This window comes from Thamnophis sirtalis, unplaced genomic scaffold (assembly GCF_051295495.1).
Source record: "Thamnophis sirtalis isolate CommonGarterSnake01/CBP01778 unplaced genomic scaffold, rThaSir2_p1.2 scaffold_11, whole genome shotgun sequence".
Taxonomy (NCBI): Eukaryota; Metazoa; Chordata; class Lepidosauria; order Squamata; family Natricidae; genus Thamnophis; species Thamnophis sirtalis.
The window spans coordinates 11,177,951-11,205,883 of NW_028261391.1; the positions used below are offsets into that span (position 1 = coordinate 11,177,951).

At 45.1% G+C, this 27,933-nt stretch overlaps 1 protein-coding gene across 1 annotated transcript; it reads left to right on the forward strand.

Annotated features, from left to right (window-relative positions):
* Positions 1-332: 332 nt before the first annotated feature.
* ZMAT3 (zinc finger matrin-type 3) lies at positions 333-23,573 on the forward strand. Its single transcript, XM_087725211.1, has 6 exons — positions 333-663; positions 5,017-5,136; positions 11,933-12,099; positions 12,467-12,570; positions 14,508-15,068; positions 23,437-23,573. The coding sequence occupies exons 1-5, from the start codon at positions 388-390 to the stop codon at positions 14,717-14,719; spliced, it is 879 nt and encodes a 292-aa protein (XP_087581337.1). The 5' UTR covers positions 333-387; the 3' UTR covers positions 14,720-15,068; positions 23,437-23,573.
* The last annotated feature ends 4,360 nt before the right edge of the window (positions 23,574-27,933 follow it).

Sequence of the window (27,933 nt, forward strand, 5' to 3'; positions counted from 1 at the left end):
GTTGAGGCCACTTGGAGGTTTATCTGTGACTTCAGGGTCATCTGAGTGGTGCAAATGGGTGTGGAGCCTTCTTGGAACTGCTGAAAGGACTTTGTTGTGATTAGATGATGCTGTATCCCCCCACTTTTGTGGAGAGGGGGCTGTTCAGTTTTTCAAGCCAGCTGTGACTTAAGAGACTTTATAAAAAACAAAAATCCTTAGCGGGTGGAATACAGTTGATTGAGTTGAATCAAATCTTGCCCTGTAAGGTATATCACCCAACCCAACGTTGACGATGCTTGTTGTTGGAGGCCCCTGTTTGAGTTGGATTTTCTTCTTGCTTTTCAGTTCGAGATCCGAAGCTGCCTTTGGGTTCCGAAGAAAGAATGCTAGAAGATCGGTCAGCCAATGATTCTTTTGCAGCGAGCTGGGTTTCCGCCTCTTCCTCTTCCTGAAACGCCCCCACCTCTTCCTATGTCAGTGGCCACCAGGCCTCCAGCCACCTTGCGACTTTCTCCGCCGAAACCACTGGGACCGGGGCCATCCTTGCCACTTGGACAAGATGAGGAACTCGCCACGCGGGGGGAGCAGGACCCCTTGCTGGAGGAACTGTGCAAGCCATTGTGCTGTAGGCTTTGCAACGTCACCCTGAACTCCGCCCAACAAGCCCAGGCCCACTACCAGGTGAGGATAGCCTGCCTGCACGTTCCAAACCGCCGTGGGATTCTTTCGGCGTTGAGTTGGGTTTTGTCAGAGTTCGCTGCAGCACGCGCAATCGGACAATCACAGCAGGATTCAAAACCTCTTTATATACATAATAACCAGGGGTGGGTTGCTGCTGGCATTACTGCCAGCTCGGCGCGCATGTGCGTATTTGCAAATAAAAAAGGTCTGCGCATGCGCAAAACCTTAAAAAATGGGGGGAGGGAAACATTTGTTCTGCGCACGCCAGAACCGAAAATCAAAATGGTGGCTCCGTAGGAGAACCAGTTTGGGGACGTGGCACGGCTGGGTGGCTGCCGATTCCAACGACCCAGGCCCCCAAGTTACTACCAGTTCTTCTGAACTGCTCCGAACCGGTTGGAACCACCTCTGATAACAACACATAAGGCATACAATACCCTTGTAGGTTTTTCCACGTTGTAGAGAAGCAGTGGTTAGGGTGCAGTACTGCAGGCCACTTCAGCTGACTGCTATCTGCAGTTCGGTGGTTCAAATCTCACCGGCTCAAGGTTGACTCAGCCTTCCATCCTTCTGAGGTGCGTAAAACGAGGACCCAGATTGTTGTTGGGGGCAATATGCTGACTCTGTAAACTGCTTAGAGAGGGCTGAAAGCCCTATGAAGCGGTATATAAGTCTAACTGCTATTGCTAACTGCTAAATAGCAAGTACAAACCCAGCACACAATGGAAGCACAAAATGGAGAAGGCAAAATGGAGGAGAGAGAAGCTAGTGCCCTCAAGCTTATATACATAACATTTAAGCCACGCCCAGGCTCCAAACTGTCTCTTATGGCCCTATACAACAAATAGTATGCTCCAGTTACCAAAAAGTAAGTAAGTAAAATCTTTATTACGGTCAAAGACCAGCAATACACATTAGTTTTTACACTATATTAAAAAATACTAACATTAAAATACAATTAAAAAGTATTGACATTAAAAGTGGATAATAACATAATGGTCCAAAGATTGTTAGAGGTAGGTCCAGATAATTGGTACAAGATGGTACTATACTTCTGTAGCCAATTTTTTTCTTGTGGACATTGCAGCAGCACAGAACTTTGCCACTGAATACGTGGTAACCGGGTTAGTGTCCTGGAGGAGGAAGCCTAGATAAAAATTATCTGCCTTCCCTGGCAATCTCTCTAATAAGGGGAGAATATGTGCAGACCTACAAGCTCTGTATAGCTCGCAGTGTAATGGTAATACTTACAGTTACCAAAAAGGCCCCCATTGGCTGACCTGTTGCTATGCCCTATTCCAGTTCATGAATATACTCTGACAAGTTTCACAACCAAAAAGGTTGCCCCTTGTTTTCCAAGGTGATATATAGAAGTAGTTCTTGACTTACAACAGTTCATTTAGTGACTATTCGAAGTTACGGTGGCACTGGAAAAAAAAAGTGACTTACAACCAGTTTTCTTACTTACGACCCCTGTAGCATCCCCAGGGTGGTATGATTAAAATTCCGATGCTTGGCAATTGACTCATATTTATGACGGTTGCAGGGTGTTGGGGTCATGTAATCTCCTTTTGCGACCTTCCGACTAGCAAAAATGAGTTTGACCAATTTAGCAACTGCAGCGATTCTCTTAACAGTGGTGGTAAGAAAGGCCGTGAAACGGGACAAACTCACGTAACAAATGTTTCGATTTGCAACAGAAATCCGGAAGAGCAGTGTTCTGTTGCGCATGCATGCACCAGCAGCCGAACTTCCGGGTTTCCATTGCACGCATGTGCAACAGCCAGTTGTTTGTTGGGCGCGTGCCGGAAACCGGAAATTTGGGTGCCAGCGCATCAGTGGTGGGTTGCAGACGGTATGCCCCGGTACGGGCGTTACCAGAGCCTGCCCGGAGCACCGGATACTGTTCCGGTATGGTGCTCCATAGGGCCCACCCGCCCAAGCTCCTTTCCTGTGCTTTAAGCCTTTCGCACTTCCGCGCACGTGCATGGCACGTACGGCGCCTGCACGATGCTCTGCCGAGCAGCTGGAGAGCCGTGGAGGCTTATGGAAGCGTCGCAGGCAAGTATGATGCACGCGTGCACTGTGTGCATGTGTGCAGGCACTGTGCGTGCCCATGTGGGTGATGCCGGGGCCATTCCGTATCGGTTGGAACGGAATCTGGAACCCACCACTGCAGGGCGTGCATGCATGATGGAGCGCTGCTTTTCCAGGTTTTGGTGCTTCCGCACACGCAAATGCCGGAGAGGCTGCGCGTTCCTTGCGGGATGGTTTACGTTCCAAGTCGGCACATGGGTACAAAAAAGGTCCCCTATCACTGTTCTATACCATTTATTATTCTAGTGTGTATCCATTAAGGCCAACAGTCTGATTCCTCTCCCCCACCCCCCGGGTGAATTTGTCTACTTCCAATTTAATGTCTAGGCATTCCATAATTAATTCAACTTTGTCCATGTAATTCAGAGTTCCCCAACCTTTTCCGGCTTTGCAGACCGGCGGACAGGCAGTGGGAGGGGATGGTTCCATGTGAGCTGCCGGGAAGCATACATGCCCAGCTCCATTTGCGTGAGCGGTGTGCATGTGTGTGCGCTGCTCACACGAACGGAGCATGCACGCATATGCTCGCACGCTGTTCTCACAAGTTGTTTCTGAGGCCTAGTTGCAAACACCTCATGGCCCACTAATGGGCCGTGGCCCGGAGGTTGGATACCCTCTCTAATTGGCCCTAAATCTTTTGTCATTATGTGTTATTGGATTTTTCATTCATTTCATGATTTTTCACCTGTGATTGAGGGAAGGTCTTAGGCCTACATCAGTGGTTCCCAAACTTGGCAACTTTAAGACTTGTGGACTTCAACTCCCAGAATTCTCCAGCCAGCAGAGCTGGCTGGAGAATTCTGGGAGTTGAAGTCCACAAGTCTTAAAGTTGCCAAATTTGGGAACCATTGGCCTACATCTTAACCACTTTTACCCCACTGCCTCCTGGGCTGAGGGGCTGTGATAAAGTCAACCAGAGAGCTTCCTGGGCTGTTGTGGGGATGGATTTGAAATGGGATCTCCCTCAGTGCAGGCCTTCATCAGTGTCCCACACTTGCTAGTCTAATTTGTGAAATAAACTGTTCTTCCTGGAAAAATAACCGGGGGGAGGCTTTTATGTACAAGATAGTCCCTGACTTATCATCGGAACTGAGCCCAATGTTTCCGCTGCTAAACAGGGCAGCTTTAAGCGCATTGTGGGCTTCATTTTACAACCTTTTCGTCACAGTTGTTAAAGTGAATCCCTGCAGTTGTTAAGTGAAGCACATGGTCGTTAAGAGAATCTGGCTTCCTCCATTGATTTTGCTTGCCGGAAACCAGCTGGGAAGGTTACAAATGGTCATCACATGACCCCAGAGCAGTGTAATCATCATAAATGCATGCTAGTTGCCAAGCCTCCAAATTTTGATCATGCGACCATGGGGATGGTGCAACGGTCGTAAGTGTAAAGACCAGTCGTAAGTCGCTTTTTTCAGTGCTGTTGTAACTTCAAATGGTCACTAAACAAAAGCTTGTGTGTCAAGCACTACCTGTCATCATCATCTTTTAATGACCCCATAATCGCTTGTGGGGTGGAGTCTGAGCAACTGAACGGAAATGTGTTTTTACTGGCCAGATGCCCTTCCTGTCACCAATGTGGAGTTTCACTCAGCAGATATATCCTCCTTGTGCCCAGAAAGAGAAATATCTGCCTCTACCTAGGATCGAAAGGGTGGCTGAGAGGCTGAGCTTATCGATCAGAAAGGTTGGCAGTTCCGCAGTTCGAATCCCTAGCGCTGTATAAACGGAGTGAGCTCCCATTACTTGTCCCAGCTTCTGCCAACCTAGCAGTTCGAAAGCATGTAAAAATGCAAGTAGAAAAATAGGGACCACCTTTGGTGGGAAGGTAACAGCGCTGGCTCGTCGGCTTTGAAACGGAGGTGAGCACCGCCCCCTGGAGTTGGGCACGGCTAGCACATATGTGCAAGGGGAACCTTTACCTAGGATTGAACACACAGCCTGCTGATTGAGAGGCAAGAGCTCCACCAATTAAGCCACGGCACAGCTCCGAGGGAGCAGTTTCAGGCATTGTCTGGGGTAAAAGGGTTCTTCAACCACTGCAAGACTTAAAGCACCAGTTTTCCTCCTTAATTGAACCCCAAATCCACCCCTATTGGAACTTCTCCTCCTACTCACCCCTAACAAATAAACCAGAAACCTGTAGATTTTATTCCACCACTTAGTATTGATGAAGGCTTAAGAAAGAATGATGGTATGTCACTAATGGCTTTGGTGCACTTTTTTTGCTAGGCTAATAACAGAAATTTGGTTTTCCAGGGTAAAAACCACAGTAAGAAACTTCGGAACTACTATGCTGCCAACAGCTGCCCAGCTCCTGCCCGAGTGAGTAACTCTCTTGAGCCAGTTACTCATCCGATGGTGTCTCTTGCACCCCAGGTAAGGATGTATAGATAGCAGTGCTGTATTAATGAACCAGTAGTCCATGTTCTTCTAGAAGAGATTTTCTGACCTAGGCTTCCCCAAACCACAAAGCAGACACCTTGTCCCGACAAAACCCCTTTTTTATTAAGTTACTGTGAATTGCTCTCATTCACATCCAGCAAAGTCTTTCAAAGGTGAATTTACAGTCACAGACCTTACCTGGCTTGAGCTGCCAGGACGATATCTTCAAAACAACTTGAGAGACCGCCTGCTGCCAATTACCTCCCAAAGATCCGTTAGATCTCACAGGGTCGGCCTCCTCCGGGTTCCGTCCACCAGCCAATGCCATCTGGCTACTACCCGGGGGAGGGCCTTCTCTGTAGCAGCTCCGGCCCTTTGGAATGAACTCCCCGCGGAGATCCGGACCCTCACCTCTCTCCAGGCCTTCCGGAAAGCCATCAAAACCTAGCTGTGCCGGCAGGCCTGGGGTTGATGAGTTCCCCTCCCCTCTCGACTGGTATGGCTGTGTGATTTTCGTGTACTTTAATTATGTGTATTGTGTTTATGTTCCCTTTCCCCCCTGAGTTGTTCACCGCCCTGAGTCCCTCCTGGAGAAGGGCAGCATACAAATAAACCAAATACAATACAATCTAATACAACGCTGGACTTGGCAAGGAGTCTTTGAGAGTCACGAACCAATTAAGCAAACTAATTGTCTCCTGCAAACTCCATTCCCCTTGCGTTCCTCTTTATTCCATATGGGAGGGGCCATTCACCGTCCACCTGTTTCTTTACTCCCGAGTCGGCCCTTGTTCCTTAGCTGTTCTCTTGATAGCTCTGCACATGTGCACATCAGGAACAGGCTCCAACTGTTTTTCTGCCCCACTGATATCTGACTCCAAAGGCAGCTGATAACTGTCGGACTGCCCTGGCCCCCTCTCTGCCTCCAACACAGAACCCTCATCAGAGCCTTCCCCAGACTCCAGGACTGGCCCAGGTTCCTCCCCAACCTCCTCATTGTCTGAGTCTGGCACCAGCTCTGCTGGCTGCTGACGGGCCACTACAACAGTCCACAAGAAGAGAAAGGATATTGCATATTATTTTGTTTTGTTCTGATTTCCGTGTTTTTCTTTTAAACCTTAAGTTTCAATTCTGCTTTCTTACAAACCACTGAGTTGACTTGTTGAAAAGCAGAGTGTGAACTTTAAGGCAAGGTAGATTTAGAGGCACTAACGATGTGTTTGCTTTAAAACGTTTGGGTTTTATTCTTTAAACAGGAACTCGGGGAAGTTGAATTCTTTGCCCCCAGCATTTCAACCTGTTTCTCCCCAAAGCGGCTGCCTCTTTGCAGGTTTAAGAAGCCGTTCTTGAATGTAATAATTCTTTCCTTTCTTTGCGGACTGTCATTGTTGAAATGTAAACAACCAAACTGTCTTAAGCATAGTACATATATTTAATCCAGGGGTCCTCAAATTACGGCCCACAGGCCGGATACGGCCTGCCAAAGCCATTAATCTGGCTCGCGCGGGACCAAGGGGCTGCCCCACCCACATCGCCCCACCTACACGCTGGACCCCACTCACCTTCTGCAGGCTGGGGAGGTGAAAAAACGGGACCTGCAGGGGCCTCTGGAGGCCAAAAATGGGCCCGTTTTTTGTCTCCCCAGCAAAGAGATAGATAGATAGATAGATAAATAGAGAGGGAGGGAAGGAGAGAGAGAGAGAGAAGCAGAAGTCCCTCACACCCACCCTGAGGCAGCCGCATCCCTTCCCTGACCTGTTTTCCACCCCAGGAACAAAACAAATTAAAGTTTAATTTGTATGTATTGTTTGGACTGCTAAATTGGCCATGCCCACCCAGTCACATGACCACCTAGCCATGCCTACCTAGCTGATCCGGCCCCCCAACAGTTTGAGGGACCATGAATTGCTCCCCTGTTTAAAAAGTTTGAGGACCCCTGATTTAATCTATTGTCCAGATGAGGTCCTGCTGAATGATCTTGTTATAAAAGCTTATAACATGATTCGCACATTACGTTCAGTTAGGGTTTACTTCATCACCATATGTTGGGTGTACCACAATTGGCTAGGCTCACACATTACACCAAGCCACAAGCCAGAATTTACAAAGCAAAATGGTGGGGTTCGTACAGCATACTCAATCCAAGCAAACCACATTGTAGCTTAGTACATTAGTTCTCAACTTTTCCTTCACCACAGAACTCCTTTAAATGCCGGAACTTGGTATGTCTAGTTTAATGAAAAGAAGGACTAGGGGAGACATGATAGCAGTGTTCCAATATCTCAGGGGCTGCCACAAAGAAGAGGGAGTCAAACTATTCTCCAAGGCACCTGAGGGTAGGACAAGAAGCAATGGGTGGAAACTAATCAAGGAGAGAAGCAACTTAGAATTGGGGAGAAATTTCCTGACAGTTAGAACAATTAATCAGTGGAACAGCTTGCTTCCAGAAGTTGTGAATGCTCCAACACTGGAAGTCTTTAAGATGTTGAATAGCCATTTGTCTGAAACAGTATAGGGTTTCCTGCCTAGGCAGGGGGTTGGACTAGAAGACCTCCAAGGTTCCTTCCAACTCTGCTATTGTATTGTATTGTATTGCATTGCATTGCATTGTATTGCCTTTTGTGGCCACGGACCTCCAAGACTTTCAAGATTTTAAACATTTCTTCAAGCCTTAGGAGACCCCCTGTGACAACATTGTGCCCCCTCCCCCACAGGGGTCCACAGACCATGGGTTGAGAGCCATTGGCTTAGTGCATTGTGGCAATCAAGTCTGTCTGCTTTGGGCTATTCGTTCTCATGGAGTTGTGGGCAAACGTAGATTTCTCTTTCATCGGAACTAATTACACATGTATCATTAGGTGGCATTTCCCAACAACATTAAATGGAGGAGACCGGTGAGTGGACATACAGACATACAGATTAACAGAACTGGAAGGGACCTTGTAGGTCATCTAGTGCGGCGGTCACCAACTGGTGGTCTGTGAGAAAATATTGATGGTCCGCAAAAAAATATTTCCATTTTTTATATTGCACTAAATCAGGGGTCCTCAAATTATGGTCCCTAGGCTGGACACGTGCAGTGAACATTTGTGCTGCTGCAGAGAGTCTCTCCCTTTGGGGTCTTTTTGTGTGGGTCAGAGGGGGGCAGAAATTCCGACAGCGTCTGCTTCAGCCTCCTGGCGCGGGGCTTTGGGTGAAGGCTGGAGGGAAGTGCTGCTGGTGGTGAAGAGCTGGAGGACCTTGTTACAGTGGGGCTGCATCATGGCCTGGGACTAGCTGACCATCTCAGCCCACTGAAACTCCAGGTGCCGGTACCTGGCCTTGCACCCTCACAGGTCTTCCCTCTGCTTGGAAAGCCTATGCTCGTAGTCCTGAGTGAGGTGCTTCTGCTGAGCCTCCTTCTCGGTAAGAATTTGAATCGAGCCAGCTGTTTTGCCAGCTCTTTCTCATGGTGGCTGCTTAGCTCCAACAACTGCTTCCTGTTGGGGCCCTGAGGAGTCCGGGCGGGCAGGCCAGGAGTGGCTGGCAGGGGAGGAGCAAGTAGAGGCTGACAAGGCGCCCCCTTGACATGAGTGACATCGAGTTGGCACGCCCACCCAGTCACATGACCACCTAGCCACGCCCACACAGCCAGTCATTAGAGAGATCATATTAGAGGTCAGCGGGATTTAAAATTATGAATGTAGTGGTCCCTGAGCTCCAAAAGGTTGCTGACCCTGATCTAGTCCACCCCCCTCCTCCAAACAGACTCTACCCCATTTTTGACAGCTGGCAAGCCAGTCTCTTGTTGAAAGCTTTGAGTGATGAAGCTCCCACAACGTAAGGTAAAATAAGATTGTGGTTCAGCTGCCTACCCATTTGCAAATTTCAGTGGTTGCCCCTCTTAATCAAATACATATGAATGCGGTACAAAAGAAAAAATAAAGTTTATTTTTTGGACCCCTTACGTGAAGATTTAGTTCTCTTGAGAAGTCTATAATGCTGGGAAAAGTAGAAGGCGCATGACCAGCAGAGGAGGACCTGAACGATCAGTTGAGAACAGATTATTCTGGTCTTTCTAGGAATAGCAATAGTACTTAGACTATATGCTACTTCATAGTGCTTTACAGCCCTCTCAAAGAGGTTGACAGAGCCAGCATATTTGCCCCCAACAATCTGGGTCCTCATTTTACCCACCTCGGAAGGATGGAAGGCTGAGCCAGTCAGAATCGAACTCCTGGAGTGAGCAGTGAGTTAGCCCTACAGTACTGCCTTCTAACCACTGCGCCACCAGTTTCTCTCTTTGTGCTTGCAAAGAATTGACGCTGATTTGATGGGCCATAATCATGGCCCATCAAAAACAATTTCTTCATTAAGTCCATTGGTGGCCCTCCCGAGCTCCATTTTCTCTGGAAGAGGCACCACGGGCTGGTTCTTTGCTGTTTCCAAGGTGGCCCCGTGGGCAAAATCTAAGGCTGGATTCGGCCCGCAGCCCTTGGCTTTTGACACTCCTGCCAAGGTGGAGAATACAAGCCCTAAGACACAGTCAGATGTATCCATAGGTCTGAAAGGATTGTGGAACCACAAAATAAATGATCCTGTGTGTGTCCTAGAAGAAACAACAGAGAAAATTGACTTTCTTATCTCTCTCTCAATGTCGTTCAGATCCCTTAATTAAGGGAATTAATTATATTCCCTCAATTCAAGTGTAAATTCATAAATTTGGCCACTGGGGGGAAGCAGCTTCTTAGATTTAAAAAAAGCAGCTTTAAAAAATCTAAAATGTCTTTCCATAATGCTTACTCTCATAAAAGTAAATGTGCTGTGTTGGGATTAATTTCCAGAGAAGTCATCTGTGATGCTACGATTTTATAAAGTAGTTTGAAAAGGAGACTCATCAAAAATGTACTAGTACCGGTGAACCAGTTAATACCTCAACCTAAATAATGGACAAATGAATAGGAAAACGAAAATTGAAAAAATGTTGAATTTTGTAAGAAAGTAGAATATAAATATACTAAGGATAAACTTTAAAGTTGATAGGCTGCTGAAGCGCAGAATTTTGGGAGTAATTTACAAAAAACAGCAACATGCAATTGTTACTGTTAAAAAGCCAGAAAGAAGATTAACTACTTAAATTATGTTTTTATGGGGCAATGGTACTAATTTAAAAACATCAAATGAAAATAAAGGTAATGAACATAGGAAATAATAAGAGGCCTTATTATTTGAATAAATATGGAGTAGAAACAGTGGTGGGATTCAAATAATTTAACAACCGGTTCTCTGTCCTAATGATTTCTTCCAAAAACCAATTCACCAAACTGCTCAGAAAATTAACAACCGATTCTCCCGAAGTGGTACGAACTAGTTGAATCCCACCACTGAGTAGAAAGTACTGTCCTGTGATGGATTTAGAGCTGGTTGAACAATTGATACTTGTAAATAGTTCTTTATTATCCTGGAGGGAAATGTCAAATGAGGATCCTTTGTTAGAAATGACCTTGCGATGGAAGGGAACGGATGCGTACCACATTTGCAGATGTCACCAAGCTTGGTGAATTGCCTAATATTGAAGAGTATAAAATCACAATTCAAAATGACCTTGACTGGCTGGAGTGTGGGATCAGATATAACAAGAACGCCACCACTCTGCTAAACAAATAATTCCCTCCCCACTGTCAAACTATTCACTAAGGGTGCATTACTATTACTATTAGTCTTCTCATCGTTCCTACCACCCATCTCCTCCCACTTATGACTGCATGACTGTTGCTTGTATCCTCACGATTTATATTGCTATTGATTGTTTGCTGATTGCTTATTTGTACCCTATGACTATCATTAACTGTTGTACCTTATGATTCTTGACAAATGTATATTTTATGTACACTGAGAGCATATGTACCAAATTCCTTGTGTATCCAACCACACTTGGCCAATAAAGAATTCTCTTTTCTTCTCTTCTCTTTTCTCCTATTCTATTCTATTTATTCTATTCTATTCTATTCTATTCTATTCTATTCTATTCTATTCTATTCTATTCTATTCTATTCTATTCTATTCTATTCTATTCTATTCTAAGATAATGTTCATCTATCACAAGTATGTGATCCCTTTTTATTGGTTAAGAAGACCTGACTTGATGGCATTGCTTTTGAAAAGGATCTGAGAGTTCTAGACCATCGTCTGAATGTGGATGTGTAAATTGCTGCAGGGGCTATAAAAAGGCCAATGCAATGATGCATTGAATTGCGTTACATCAGCAGTGTCAAACTCGATTTCATTGAGGACCACATCAGGGCTGCGTGTGACCTTGAGGGGCTGGGGTTGGTGCGGCCAGCTCAACGTCACTCGTGTCGGGAGTGCCCGTGGTGGCCTGAATGTTCTGCCAACAAAAATGGGCTCCCAAGGTCCGTTTTCGGCTGCAACCCTCTGCCAGGAAAAAGGGAGCTTGGGAGTGTAGCCTGTGGCCCTCGCGAGCTCCATTTTTGGCTGCGATGGCCTCCTGCAACCCTCTGCCAACGAAAACGGAGCTTGAGAGGGCCACGTGCAGCTGTCCTGAGCTATGTTCTCACTGACAAGAGGCACTGCGGGTTTCCTGTTCCCAGGGTGGCTCCCTGGGCCAAATCTAAGCACCTGGCGGGCCAGATCTGGCCCCCGGACCTTGAGTTTTACACCCCTGTGTTACAAAACTGTAGCACCAGGTCCTGAAATTGACATCTTTGGGAAGAGGCTCATGCAGAACTTTTGTTTGGAAAGAAAAACAACCGCATTGATATATCTGAATCTATTTTCCTGTTTTGCCCAGGGGTCCTCCTCGAAACCAGGAGGACGTGTGATCTTGGCCACGGAGAATGATTATTGCAAACTGTGTGATGCATCGTTTTCTTCGCCAGCGGTGGCCCAGGCTCACTACCAGGGCAAGAATCACGCCAAGAGGCTGCGCCTGGCCGAGGCACAGAACAACTCGTTCTTGTAGGTATTACTGTGTTTTCCCCCAAATAAGACGGGGTCTTATTTTCTTTTCACCCCCGAAATAAGTGCTTGGCCTTATTTTCAGAGAGGTCTTATTATTTTTGAGGTGCAGGTGGCGGCGAGTGTGGTCACCTCATGGCTGCTGCTGTGTTGCAATATTTTTGGGGAGGGCTTATTTTAGGACATGCTCTCAAAAGCTCGATTGGGCTGATTATCTGGGGAGGTTTTATTTTCATGGAAACAGGGTATCAAAACGCTCACCAGCGGTAACATCTCCAAAAGTTCTGCTAACTTCTCCTGCTGATGCCTGTAAAATCTTCCTCCCTTCCCTGCAATTAAAATTGTGTTTCCGTATCGTCAATAATAGGGAGTCGCCTGAAATGGCCGGCAAAAGGAAAGCGCGAAAAGAAGGAAATGAATTCAAGATGATGCAGAACAGAAGGAATGTTTATGCTGTGCAAAACAACACAGGTACGGTAAAGAGCGGCAAGAGCCCTTGGCATCCTCCAGGCCAAAGCACAATTTGGTGGAATTGTTTGTCTTTTTTTCTTTTTTCTTAGAATAAAATAAAAATATCTTTCTCTCACTCTAAGACAGAGGTCTCCAAACTCCGCAACTTTAAGACTTGTGGACTTTAACTTCCAGAATTCCTCAGCCAGCCATTCACAAGTCTTAAAGTTGCCAATGTTTGGAGACCCCTGTTCTAAGCCAAGGAAACACCATTTCAGCCCTAGTTCCTTTTCTTTTTAAGAAGATTGCAGATATTCTGACCCAGGTTTCCTTAGAAAGCAAGAAGCAAAGTCTTGGTCCCGACAAAACCTCTTTTATTTACACGACTGTGAATTCCTTTCATTCACAGTCAGCAAGACTTGGCAAACAGTCTTTCAGAGGAATATTTATCCACACGCACCTTATCTCGTTTAGAGCACTTCCAGATAACTAGCTTCTAAACACAGGGCAAAGCAAAACTTGACACAGAGTCTCTTACAATCTCAATCAGAACTTTCCAGGCCAAAATTTACGAATTGTTTCCTGCAAAAGCCCACTCTTCAATCGTTCCTCTTTTGTTTCCTATGGGAGGGGCCAATCACCTCCAAGATGTGGCTTTGCTCTTAACTTGACCCTGCTTTCTTAGTTGTTCTTGTCTTCTGGTAGCTCTGCGCCTGCGCACCCTGGGAAGAGGCTCCAGCTGTTCCTCTGCCTCACTGCTGTCTAACTCCCTCTCTGCCTCTGAAAGCTTGTTTGAGCTTTCCTCAGTCCCCAGGACTGGCCCATGTTCCTCTCCAACCTGTTGTCAACGCTGCTGGTTGCTGGTGGGCCACAAAAGCAGAACTGAATATCAGAAAGTCCACTTATCCTACTCCCTGTATCTCCTCTGGAACTCATGAGCTCTTCCACATCAGGCTTTCATGTTGTGGAACTCTCTCCCCCTCCAAACCCCACTTTTAGTGCTGTAGCTTAAGTTTTCTTAATACGGGTGGGTCTTTGATTTGTGAGCACAATCGAATGCAAAATTTCCATTACTAAGCAAGATAGCTCTTAAGTGAGTTTTGCCCCCATTCTTGCTGCAGTTGTTGATACATTAGCAACACGGCTATTAAATGAATCTGGCTTCCCCATTGATGTCAGGGTTCCAAATAGCATCCAAAAGTAAATCAGACTCCGTGGCAAAGTATTGCTCAATGTTCGAATTTATTAAGAGAGCCATGTTAGCACATCTGGGGAAACCCGAATCTGAAAGCTTCCCGGTTTTCCCCATCCGGTTGAAAATTCAAGATGTTGCCCCCCACACCCACATGGTCCAATCTTCCACTGCCATGCTGGCAGCTTTCACCCATCCAGTTCTGGTCAGGTGCAGAGGTGCAAAGACAAAGGATGACCTTGGCTTTCTGGAAAGAATTTTGTTATGGCTACATAGCATCTAACGTCTTACAATCCCGCCTCCCATTTTCCCACCATAGAAACAGCATAGTAGAATAATAGAAAGTGTGGCAGCCCAAAGATCCAAAAGAAAAGGTGGCTGCAGGCCTGACAATTGAGTTTGCTTGTCAGAAGTTTGCAAAAGGTGATCACTTGACCTCCGGACACTGCAACCGTTGTAAATACATGCCGCTTGCCCCAGTGTCCGAATTTTGATCATGTGACTCCAGGAATGCGGCAATGGTTGTAAGCCATTTTTTCCTGCCAGTGCTATTGTAAGTTTAAACACTTATTACACTGTTGCAAGTAACGAACGAACAGTTGTAAGTCAAGAACTGCCTGTATTCAAGACAAGGTACTGGTTCTCAGGAGTTGTTCACGTGCTTTGAAGGTGGCACCAAGTGAGCTCTGGTGGATGTCACCTTCTCGGGAAATTCTTCCTGGTTGGCTGTATCCCAAAAATGCCTTGCTTGCTTGCTTTCCTCCAGGCCCTTACTTCAACCCACGTTCCCGTCAGCGGATACCTCGTGACCTCGCCATGTGTGTCACCCCCAGCGGCCAGTTCTACTGCTCCATGTGCAACGCTGGGGCCAGCGAAGAAGTGGAGTTCCGGCAGCATTTGGAGAGCAAGCAACACAAAAGCAAAGTCTCCGAACAGCGGTATAAGAACGAGATGGAGAACCTCGGCTACATCCAATGAGACTCGATCCCTGATAGCCGCTCTTCCTTTTTTGGACTTTTCCCTATGTAGGGAGCAGCTTCTGCTTGTTTTGCCTGCCACTGCCCTGCATCTGTGCTCTGTGCCTTAGGAGGCCTGCTCCCCAGCTCTCTCCGTGCGTCTCGAAAACTCGCAAACCTATCCGTGAAGTCAATGAATTTCAGTTCAGAAGACAAGAGAAGCGGGGCCACGCTCCCAATTGGCAGGAAGGTGTGTCACAGGATATTGGATGTTGATGTGTTCGGTCCATTAGCTGCCTTCGAAGGAGAACCTGCCCCGTTCACTAGCCCCCCTGCCCTTCCCCGTGCATGAGTGAGCTTTGCTTGAGAAGGTAGTGTGAAGGATTGAGCCCCCCCCTTTTTTTGTTGCTGTGCATTGTGCCACTTTTGCATATGGCGACTTGGTGAAACAAGTGACAAAAGGTCAACTTAAGGTGTCACTTGTCTGGGGAACACTTCCAATTCCTCCTCCCTGGTTAAATCCCACAATCTCCAGTTGTACAGAGGTTTGGGGGTGGGTGGGGAAACAGAGACTGTGGCTAGTCAGAAAGTGTTCTGACCAAGGTTTCCTTAAAAAGCATGAAGCAGAGTCTTGGTCCCAGCATAACCTTTTTGATTTACACAACTGTGAATTCTTTTCATTCACAGTCAGCTAGGCTTGGCAAACAGTCTTTCAGAGGAATATTTATCAACACGAACCTTATCTCGCTCGGAGAGCTGCCAGATAACTAGCTTCCAAATGCAGGGCAAGGCAACACTTGGCACAGAGTCTCTTATAGTCACAAACAGAACTTTCCACTCTTGAAACGACCGAAGGAACGAAGTGTTTCCTGCAAAACCCCCCTCCCCGTTCGCTCCTCTTTTGTTTCCTATGGGCGGGGCCAATCACCTCCAAAGTGTGGCTTTACTCCCAGGTCGACCCTGCTTTCTTAGTTGTTCTTGTTTTCTGGCAGCTCTGCGCATGCGCACACTGGGAACAGGCTCCAGTTGTTCCTCTGCCTCATGCTGTCTAGCTCCCTCTCTGCCTCCGACGCAGAGCCCTCGTCTGAACTTTCCTCAGCCCCTAGGACTAGCCCATGTTCCTCCCCAACTTCCTTACTGTCCGACTCTGCTGCCAGAACAGAATGATAAGAACTGGGCAAATTGAACCAGTAGAGACTCAGCTGCTATTAAAAACTAAGCGGGGGGTAGGGATGGGGAAGGAAAAATGTAGGGCACTGACTGATTGCTTGAGTGAGTCTTGCAAAGAGAGATTCTTTTGTTTTTTAGGCCCATCCAGAAGCCAAGAGAAAGATGTATAGTTTTAATAAATAGCAAACGAATGCTATGCCCTGGTGAGGTCTGAAGCATTTTCGAGACAGGCATTGCACTGGAAAAGGCTTCCGGCTTCAATTCAATAACATCCGGTTCCTCTACATCGGGAGGGGGGTGTCAAACTCAAGGACCGTGGGCCAGATCCGGCCCACGGGGTGCTTAGATCTGGCCTGCAGGGCTGCCCTGGAAACAGTGAAGGACCAGCCCGCAATGTTTCTGCCAGCAAAAATGGAGCTTGGGAGGGCCGCATGTGTCCCTTCTGAGCTCCTTTTTTGCGGGAGGGTTGCAGGAGTCCATCGCAGCCGAAAACGGAGCTCAGGAGCCTGTTTTCTCTGGCAGAGCACTCAGGCCGCCACATGCGCCCCCGACACTGTGATGTAGAGCTGGCCATGCCCCCTGGCCACGCTCCTCTCGGGGTCAAACACAATCCTGATGCGGCCCTCAACGAAATCGAACTTGACCCTACTGTTCTACGTACTCGAGTTGCTGTCGCTCCTTGCAAAATAATAATTTATTATTATCTGGGAGGGAAGATCCAGTGCTGGGTTTGAAACCTAATTCAAGTATGCTTGGGTGCCATGTGTTAGAATGAATGAGATAATTTCCTTTCCCTAAATTGGGGCTTTTTAATCTGTCGGAATGGCCTCTAAGATGATGTTGACTTGCGTACTTTGAACGAAATAGGAAAAGCAGGTCTCAAAATTATTTTGAAGCAACTGGAGTCTTTTCCGGTCCTCATACTTTCTACCATGAATTGGTTGTTGTTGTTTTTTTTAAATGCTTCCCAGTTTGGGCAAAACAGCCACAATCAGCCCTGGCATTTTTGATTTGAGAACAAAAAAAATCTGAAAATGATTCCTTTTTGTTTGTACTGTACTGTATTGTTTCAGTTAGTTCTAGTGATGGAGGCTAGTAGCCTCCAAATCTCTAGAATTCTGCTTTCTGAGACGCAAGTGCTTCCTTTAAAGCACATCCTAGACCAGGGTTGGACAGCTACGGCTCCTTTATGACCTGCAGACTTCAATTCCCAGAATTCCTGGCTCAGGAATTCTGGGAGTTGAAGCCCAGAGCTGATAAAGCCACCATAGTTGCGCCCTCCCCATCCTAGACAAATGCATAGGTACTATGCATGAATATGTATGCTGCCCTTGGGAACTTTTAACCCAAATCAAGTGAAACTGTTCTCCTTAGAAGTCTCTCTCTGGAGGTTGACCATGTAGAGATGGTCACCAGCTCCTATCTTGGGCATGCTTGCAGGAATTATATTTCCTTGCAATCTTAACTGTTAAAGGAATTGGTGTTCTCTCCTTTTTTAATATGCTCATGTGGTGTTCAACAATGACAACAATGCAGCATTCCACCACAACACGGTGTGCAAACCTCTCTTCCTCATGGGTACCTTTTTATTTTTAATTTTTCATTTGTAACCTCCTGAGTTTTAAGCTTTGGGAAAGTTGCCTTTCCAGTTCTCCTAATCTTAAGTCTTTAGAGATAGATGCTACAGTTCTCCACCCCCCAGCCCTGTGCTATCCAGGTGGGTTGGACTTCAGTTCCCATAATTCCACTACCACATACGAGAGTCGTAAACTCGGCACATCTGAAAGCACTAACAAGTGGTTTAATCTTTTGCTAGGTTCAGTCCTATTGTTAAGAGGTTTCATTTACAAGTGGGAGAAAAGGCTAGATTTGAAGGAAAGGACAAATCCATGTGAAGAAATTAAAAAAAAACTGAGATACTTAAAACAGGAGTTGAGATGGAGTAGCACCTAATTGTTGTTTCTCCTAAAACTCAGCTGATTACTTCACTGGGTTCCACCATAAATCTGCGGTAGACTAAAGCACGCTCGACGAAAGCGGGTACGTGATGTCATCACAGCGCGACGAAAACGGCACGCTGTGAGCGGTAAATTTAAAATTAACGCGAAAACCTTACCCTAACCCCCCCAAACCTAACCCTAAACCTAACCCCAAGCCTAACCCTTAACCTAACCCTAAACCTAACCCTAAACCTAACCCTTAACCTAACGCTAAACCTAACGCTAACCCTTAACCTAACCCTAACCCTAACCCTAACGCTTAATGTAACCCTAAACCTAACCCTTAACCTAACCCTAACCCTAACCCTAACCCTTACCTTTATGTGAATCGGCTTGCTTTAATTTAATTTTAATTTAATTTATTTTTAATTTTATTTGTCGCGCTGCTGATGACGTCACGTACGCGCTTTGATCGGACGCGCTTTAGTGGACCGCGGTTTTGACGGGTCACGACTTCACTGAGGACAGCATAGATCAGGGGTGGGCTGCTACGGGTTTGCACGGGTTTCTGAGAACCTGTAGCTAACGCTATAGCTGCTTTGGAGAACCTCCAAATTCCATCCCTGGCTGGCCCCTCCCACCTCTTCCACCCCTCCCCTTCCAGGAGTCTCAACACGGCCTGTTTTAGATGTGAGATAAATGCAGGGCCCACATGGAGGCTCAGGGACAGGGGAAAAAATGGGCTTCCATGAAGTTCCAGAAAGCTGGAAATGGGCCCGTTGCCTCTGAAGCCCGGGGAAAGCGAAAATGCCCCCCACCCCACCGTAGTTCAGGAGGCCAACTAGGCCATGCCTACCATAGCCCCTACCTAGCAACTGGGCAGAGAACCCATTGCTGAAATTTTTGAAGCCCACCCCTGGTATAGATCTATCAAAAATCCAAATGGATTACGAAAGGCACATTAGCTCTTACCAATAGAAGAGAATATCTTTAGATCAGGGTGAACTGTGGAGTCCTTGGGTCTCTCTGATTTCGGAGGTGTTTTTTGCAGACCTTTCATTACCCAACGAGATAACCTCATCCGTACTAACATCAACTGAGAGCAAACCCCACTCCTTTCTAGCACTGAGAATTCAAGAAAGCAAGTTCAGAGAGCATCAAGGACTCCCCATCAGCTCTTGAAGGTTAAGGATGGGTATCTTTCTGGCATAAATCTTCAGCCTGTTCGGAAGTTTGTAGACTTAATGAATGATTGTAAACCCTAAGAGGAGACAATTGGAAAGGGGAAACAAAGGAAATGAAATATTTATCAAAGTTGTCTCTCTGGCCAGTAGATTGATTTTTTTTTTGTACTTGTGCTGCTACTAATCTGTATATTTTTGTATTTATTTTGATCGTGCTGACCATTAATAAGCTCACAAATATTTAAGGTGTTATCTGATGGGTTTTTATTATTATTTGTTGTTCGCTTTGTTAACTTTGAAAGCACCCATATCATTACTTTTTGAAAAGTTATTTATTATGTTTCTAGAAATGTGTTTTCTTTTGACCTTTCCGTGTACGTTTTGTTCTTAAATGATCCCTGTAGGATGCAATCATTGGAATTGAGGCGGCCAAGCAAATACTATGCATCTTCGGTTTTTATGAGATCAACCTGATGGCCTTGACATTTGTAGGAGCGGTCTTAGAGATTTGAGCGCCCCAAACAATCCTTACTAACTTTGTGAACGCTCATCTGCAGAGGGACCGGGTTAAATTAATTTAAATTATTGAATCTAAACATCTGATTCCAAATTAGAAAGTACAATGCAATAAAACCGTAAAAGAGAACAGGAACTAGATGGCTAGACTGTCTAAACACCCCCCCCCAAATAAATCTGACAGGGGGCCCAGCAGGGTGGGATTCTACCGGTTTGGCCGAACTGGTTCGCTCTGACTACTGCAATGCGCTCTACATGGGGCAGCCCTTGAAGAGTATTCGGAGACTTCAACTCGTCCAGAACGCGGCCGCGCGAGCGATTGTGGGTGCACCTCGGTACACCCACGTTACACCTATCCTCCGCGAGCTGCACTGGTTACCGATCAGTCTCCGGATACGCTTCAAGGTGCTAGTCGTAACTTACAAAGCCCTTCATGGTATTGGATCTGGGTACTTGAGAGACCGCCTGCTGCCAATTACCTCCCACAGACCCATTAGATCTCACAGGGTTGGCCGCCTCCGGGTGCCATCTACCAGCCAATGCCACCTGGCTATTACCCGGGGGAGGGCCTTCTCTGTGGCAGCTCCGGCCCTCTGGAATGAACTCCCCGCAGGGATTCGGACCCTCACCTCTCTCCAGGCCTTCCGAAAAGCCGTCAAAACCTGGCTTTGCCGGCAGGCCTGGGGGTGATGAGTTCCCTCCCCTCTCGACATGTATGGTTGTGCGACTGTTGTCTACTTTTATTATTTGTATTTTGTCTTTTTATGTTCCCCCTTTTTTTCCCCCTTGAATTGTTCGCCGCCCTGAGTCCTCCCGGAGAAGGGCGGCATACAAATAATACAATACAATACAATACGTTCAGCTGGGCCCACTAACCCTAACCCGCCCCTGCGCTATAAGCACCTATATTCCCTTTTCTGAAGCCCAGCTGACGTCCATGGCAGAGTAGTTTGCCATGTCTCAGCTGTTTTCCTCCCCAGCAGTGACGTGGAAGGTGATTTCCCTGTAAATTTGTGCATGCGCTTGCAGCCAACTGGTTGCTAAACTCCAACCCCTCTAATCAGAGGGCCCAGAAATTTAGCCAGGTCCATTAAGGCTTTCAGGAACACTCCGTTCAATCTGAAAGATTCATTGGTTCTTATCTTCTTTTTTTTACTGCACAATAATAAAAGATTCTGTCTGTGACATATTATTTTTTTTTTTTTTGGTTGAGATAAGAGTTGAAAATAGGAATTTAAATTTATCTCCCAACACGGATACTGATCTTAATATAGCATTTTGTGCTTCTGTAATAATTGTTAAATTTAGCTACTTGATTTAGGATAAAAACCTTTAACAATTTTCATTTACAAAGACGAAGAAGCCCTTTCTGCTGTTTATTGTTGTTAAAGATTAAAACGTGCAAATTACTGTCTCTGGCATTAATAGACGTTGCCTAGATATTAAACTTGAGGCAGTTTTCATTTCCATCGTATAAAATTGCCATCAGGATCCTCTTTTGCAGAAGTTAAATTGCCATTGGGGGGGGGTTGTGGACGTGTGTGCGGGCGCTTTGATAGCAATTGTAAAGAGATCATTTATGCAATGTTTCTGATTATCAGATTCTTTCCAAAAGGAGGAAGAGACTTAATTACTTTTTTTTCCTCAATCTCTGCTTGAGATTGTCCCATTCTAAAGCATCGTATGGCGGCTCAGTGGCTAAGACGCTCAGCATGTCGATCAGAAAGGTTGGCAGTTCAGCAATTTGAATCCCTAGCGCTGCGTATCGGAGTGAGCTCCCGTTACTTGTCCCAGCTTCTGCCAACCTAGCAGTTCGAAAGCACGTAAAATGCAAGTAGAAAAATAGGAACCACCTTTGGTGAGAAGTTAACAGCGTTCTGTGCACCTTCAGCATGACCATGGAGACTTCTTCGGACAGCGCTGGCTCTTCGGTTTTGAAATGGAGATGAGCACCGCCCCCTAGTGTCAGGAATGACTACCACATATGTGTGAGGGGAACTTTTACCTTTACCTAAAGCATCGAATCAGTTTGACATACAAGTACTGTAGGACTTGTATTACTCTTACGTACAAATTCTCATTCTTGAATGCTAAGCAGGCAATAAATTTTTTTTTGAAAGCTCGGAAGGGATGTTGAACCCTTCCTTCTTTCTCTCTTTTGCTCCAAATTCATAGATCCATACAGAAGAGGTTGGAGGTCTTCTACAACGCCCTACCTGGGACAGAACCTCATATCTCTCACAGAAGTCACTATCCAATCTGTTCAGCAATGTTCATTTTTCCAGTTTCACATCCTGGCTCAAAGAAGATTGCAAGCTAACTCTGAAAGTGATTCAATTCAGTAAGAAGACACTTGCCAGGTTGACTTACCAGGACATGGTTTTTTTTTGGTGGGGAAATGTGGAATTTTAGTTTTGTCACAAGGATGAAGGTGATTGGAACGAAGAGATGCCTGGATCCCATGTTTGGCATGCTGTGAGCTGCTTAGAGCTTATGAAAGTTACCTTCACAGAAGCCAAGATCATGTGGTTTATTCAAGGTTTTCCAACCTTGGCGACTTTAAGACTTGTGGACTTCAATTCCCAGAATTCAGAACTCATCATGATCCACTGAGGAATTCTGGGAGTTGAAGCCCACAAGTCTTAAAGTTGCCAAGGTTGGAGACCCTTGGTGGTTTTAGCTTAGAGCAACAGAACCTGCCAACAAAAGTGCCTATAGTCAAGGCTATGGTTTTCCCAGTTGAAATGTATGGCTGTGAAAGTTGGACCATAAGAAAGGCTGAGCGCCAAAGAATTGAGGCCTTTGAACTATGGTGCTGGAGAAGACTCCTGAGAGTTCCTTGGACTGCAAGATGATCAAACCACTTAGTCCTAGAGGAGATCAACCCTGACTGCTCTTTAGAAGGCCAGATCCTGAAGACGAAACTCAAATACTTTAGCCACCTAGTGAGAAGGAAGGACTCACTGGAGAAGAGCCTCACGCTGGGAAAGATTGAGGACAGAAGAAGAAAGGGACAACAGAGAATGAGGTGGCTGGCTGGAGTCACCGAAGCAGTAGGCGTGAGCTTAAATTGATTCCAGAGGATGGTAGAGGATGGGAAGACCTGATCCATGGGGTCACCATGGGTAGGACACGACTTCACAACTAACAGAGCCTGTTGAGGTGGAGGATCTTAAACTACATAAGTCACAGTTTAAACAAAAATTGATCAGTGTTGACAGGCAGAGTAGCAGTGCTATAAAAGCTCGTTTTGGGATTAATCCTAGTGGACAATGAGTGGAGGAAGATATATCAACCTACATTGATATATAATTATCCCTGTCAGATTTATTTCTTAGCTAATATTACCACCAAAGAAACTTGTGTTGGGGTTTGGGGTGGGAGAAAAACACACAAACTGGTATTGCCAACTTTGAGGACTGCTGGCTTAGTGTAATATGTGAAACCAATCACTGTGTTTTGTGAACTATTTGTGGCTTAGCACCAGTTATAAAGTCAACTACTATGGCTGAGTCAACTTTGGAACCATATTTGTGGTTTCTTAACGTGATGTTAGAACCCAGTCACTGCTTTCCACAGAGATGTCCATGGCTTAATATACTTATTGAGTTGTGCAATGCAAGAGTACCCATGTAAATACATCTATTATTACCCAAAACAAGAGGGAAGAAATCTGTATGTGTATAGAGTTTGGTTGGAAACCACCTCAATTTAAAGGTGTAAAATGTATTTCTGGGTTCAGTTGGGACTTTTGTATTAAGAGACATCTTTTAACGTGAGTTGTTAACTGTGACATATTGCAGAGAACTTTGGGAAATAACAGCATTTGTGGTTGCCATTTATGTTTTTATGGCCTTGAGGATTTACTGTCTCTGTCTTCTGGTTTCTATGCCAGGAACATGGCTTCATTTTTTTTCTTTCCTTTTCAGAGTCTTAAACATGGCATTTTCAGTCTTTATGTCTCGTGATGCCTCACTGTGGAGCTTCGGCCCCACAAAGCCGCTGACAAGTTGCAGCACTTAAGACTTTGCACAGCTTTCTAATAAAAAACGTCCTGTTTGGATTGTGATGAATATTAAATGGTGTGTTGTGTTAAAATGTGTCACAGGTTACATACATTTCAACAATCAGCAGGCATGGCCTTCCGGTAGGCCCGCTTTTCACTCTCTGGAGGTTCTGGAGGTGTCCCTGAGCCTCCAGGAGGGCAAAAACAGACTCCCCTGGGCTCCAGAGGCCCTCCGGAAGCTGGAAACAAGCCAATTTTTGGACTTCCGGAAGGCCCGGTATTTGCCCTCCCAGATCCTTCGTGCGCCCCCTGCACTTGCCTGGCATCCAAAATGGGTTGCATGGAGACTCCTGGGAAGGGTGGGGTGAGCGGGGTCAGCAGGTCCTTCCAACTACCGGTTCACTTGAACTGTTGCGAACCGTTTGAATCCCACCACTGAAATCTGCAATATAAACAACACAATCCATTTGAAAAAATCTGAAAGCTCAATAGCCATAATATGGTAAAACCTTAATGCATTTATTTGTTCTCTTCCCATATTGTGCGATCTCAATCAATTGCAATTTATTGCAATACGTCTTGGTTAAGCCAACTGTCACCCGTTCTGAAGTGCTGACCCTATGCAAAACCATCTCTTTATTTACAGAATTTATGAATTGAGTTGGAGACTGGCTGATCTCTCCTTTCAGTGTCTGCAGCCTCTCGTTCTAGCGTGTGATATTCTCCATACATGTGGCAAGATGATACATAGGATGAGATTACAGATGGCTTTTTCCCCCAAGTGGTATCTCACCACTTTGTATCTGTCACTGCTCAGTCATCTAAATTTATTTATATGTTACCTTTGAAGGGTGAAAATGTGACCTCGGTAGCTTTCCCATCTCAAATTAAAACCCTTTTAACATAATTTTTCCTTCCAATTTTTATTTATTTATGGTAAGACTAAAAAAATTAGCTTACAATCTCCCCAAACAAAACTAAGAAATAAAAGGGGAGGGGGGAATCCAAATTAGAAAAAAAATCAGAAACGTATCAATACAAAATATCTAAAATATTTTGCGAACCGCTACATATTTACAAAATGGTTCACCGACCAAAGGGCGACTGACAAAAGTGTGCCCGACTAACCACGGTGACAAAACCGCGAGTTCTAAACCGCGCCGACAAATGAGCGCTGAAGCATGCTGACAACAGCGCACCGACAGAAGGGCGCTCTAAACCTAACCCTAAACCTAACCCTAAACCTAACCCTAACCCTTACCTTAAATCGCGCTTCTGTCGGCGCGCTGTTGTCGGCGCGCTGTTGTCGGCGCGTTGATGATGTCGTGGTTTTAGTGCCACGGTTTTGTTGGAGCGCTTTTGTCATGCGTGCATTTGTTGGGTCACGTTACAAAATATGTCCTATAATAGTATCCTGATATGAAATAATAGAAGTAATTTAAAAATACCTAAGATTACAACTCTATTGTTGTATGGGCCATAAAGTCTGCCCCATTTTCTGCCTCATTTTCTGATTATTTATTGTATTTTTGTATTATTGTAGCCAATTTCATTGTATTTAAGTACAATGACAATAAAGATTATACTTATACTTATTTTCCAAAATGGAGAAGTTACACATTTTCAAAAGTTGATCTTTAATATCCAGAATAATATAAAAATGCAGGAAATCCTCAATTTATGACCACAACTGAGCTTAACAGAAATTTCTGTTGCTAAGTAAGACAATCATTAAGTGAGTTTTGCCCCATTTTATGACCTTTCTTGCCACAGTTGTTAAGTGAATCACTGCACTTGTTAAGTTAGTAACACAGTTGTTAAATGAATCTGGCTTCCCATCTACTTCCAGAAGGTCACAAAAGGTGATCACATGACCTTGGGTAACTGCAACCGTCATAAATACATGCCAGTTGCCAACTGTCTGAATTTTGATCACATGACCTTGGGAATGGCTGTAAGCATGAAATACCGGTCCAAAGTCACTTTTTTCAGTGCTGCTGACTTTGATCGCTTAAACAAAAGGTTGTAAGTTGAGGACTAAGGTACATTCATTAAGTAACTCCCATGCCTAACCATAATTTCACAATAAGAGTCCAAATTTTTGGAAACCGTTCCTCTCGCACAAATATGCTAGTCATTCCTGACTCTAGGGGGCGGTGCTCATCTCTGTTTCAAAGCCGAAGAGCCAGAAGACGTCTCCGTGGTCATGTGGCCGGCATGACTAAAGGCCGAAGGCGCACAAAACACTGTTGCCTTCCCACCAAAGGTGGTTCCTATTTTTCTATTTGCATTTTTTACGCGCTTTTGAACTGCTAGCTTGGCAGTAGCTGGGACAAGTAACAGGAGCTTACTCCGTTACACGGCGCTAGGGATTTGAATCGCCAAACTGCCAACCTTTCTGATCGACAAGCTCAGTGTCTTAGCCATTGAGCCACTGTGTCCCGGAAACAGTTTAGCAACGCCCAAATCAAAACGAGTTTAGAACGGAGGGTTTGCAACATAGGATGTTAGCCATCTGCCCTCAGAATTATGAGGGAAACCTCTGAATGTTAGGGGCTGGCTGCAAAAGCCCCATGCTGCAAGCCCTCCTTGCCAAACTCCTGCTTGGATTTCAGGACAGATGTTTTTTCAGACAATCCGCAGAGACGAGAGAGAGCCCTTTGCTCTCGAAGACCTCCCTGCCAGAGGAAATCTATCCTGCATGAGGTCTCAATCCCTCTGGCAGGCAGGTCTTTCACTGAAAAAAAATCCTCCCCGAAATTTGTTAGAATATTCATGACTGGGAGAAACATGGTAACAAGGTCAGCCAATGAATAGGCATAGCGACTAAGTCAGCCAATGGGAGCTTAAACAGATCTGAGTCTGTGCTGAGAATCAAAATAAACTATTCGGTCTGCTCTGAACTCTAAAATGAAGCTAACTGTTCTCTCCTGCTTGTGTTCTGCTTGAAAGAATCTACTATTGGTATTGTACATTTATCTTCATGTGTTAATATTTATACAAAGAAGTTAATGAATCCAGCTGAATCAGTTATCTGTGTATGCTTTCTGGAAGTGATTTTCTGCAACAAACTCTGACAAAATTGAAAAGGAGACAGCCATCTCTGGGGGCTGTCTAAAAAAGGTCCATCCATCTTTTCTCTTGATTGTTATTTTATGTTGCCTTTTACACGTGGGCTTTGCAATATATAATAAAATTATTTGCAATAAACAACAATGACAAAAGATCCACCCTGTCTGATGAAAAGAAGGACTAGGGGAGACATGATAGCAGTGTTCCAATATCTGAAGGGCTGCCCCAAAGAAGAGGGAGTCAAACTATTCTCCAAAGCAGCTGAGGGTAGGACAAGAAGCAATGGGTGGAAACTAATCAAGGAGAGAAGCAACCTAGAACTGAGAAATTTCCTGACAGTTAGAACAATTAATCAGTGGAACAACTTGCCTCCAGAAGTTGTAAATGCTCCAACACCGGAAATTTTAAAGAAGAGATTGGATAGTCATTCGTCTGAAATGCTATAGGGTTTCCTGCCAAAGCAGGGGGTTGGACTAGAAGACCTCCAAGGTCCCTTCCAACTCTGTTATTCTATTCTATTCTATCCTAAAATCCAAGCAGGCAGCAAACACCCCATTCTGCAAAGGCTCCAAGGCAAAATCCTTGCTTGGATTTTAGGACTGGATCTTCCCTTCTAGCCATGTTCTGGGCCGAAGAAATGAAGTGAGGATTTTTGCAATGTGAGGCTTTCAACACAGGTGAGTGACTAGGACAACTTTCTTATTTTGAACCTTCAAAAGAGATATGTTAGTTAAGGAGTTTTTGAGAAAAGATAAAGAGAGAACAAAATTACTTTCTGGAACATGACTTAAAAAGGCTAAGCATCATGTCTCTTACATGAAAAAGTTTTATAAAGTTGGCTTATTTGACCAAGGTTAAAATATATGTGGGTTTCTTTTTCTTCTTGCAGCTTTTAATGACGCTTTCCTGACCAGGATTGAATGTTGAGGTTTTAAAGATTTGTTTATACATAACATAAGGGAAAAAGAGATTTTTGTTGTTATTGTACTTTTTGAGAAAGTGATAAGCTACCGTATTAAAATTGAAGGGAAGTGTTAATTCTGTGAAGGAGTTTCTGAGAGGAGATGAGAATGTGGAACATTATTTGATGGGATTAAATTTCAATATTTCTGATAGCTCTTGATGGATTTTTTTTTATGATTAAGTCTGAAAGATGAGGCTTTAAAGATATGAGAAGAGAGTTTCTTATATTTTTACAGAAAACAATAAGTTACTGGCTAGAGTAAATAAAATAAATATGAACCTGATTTATTTATGTATGGTTATGTTCAGAGGTGTTGCCAATTTTTTTACTTTGAGTGCGCTCCCGCACTCGTGCACAATGCTTCTGCGCATGCACAGAAGCATC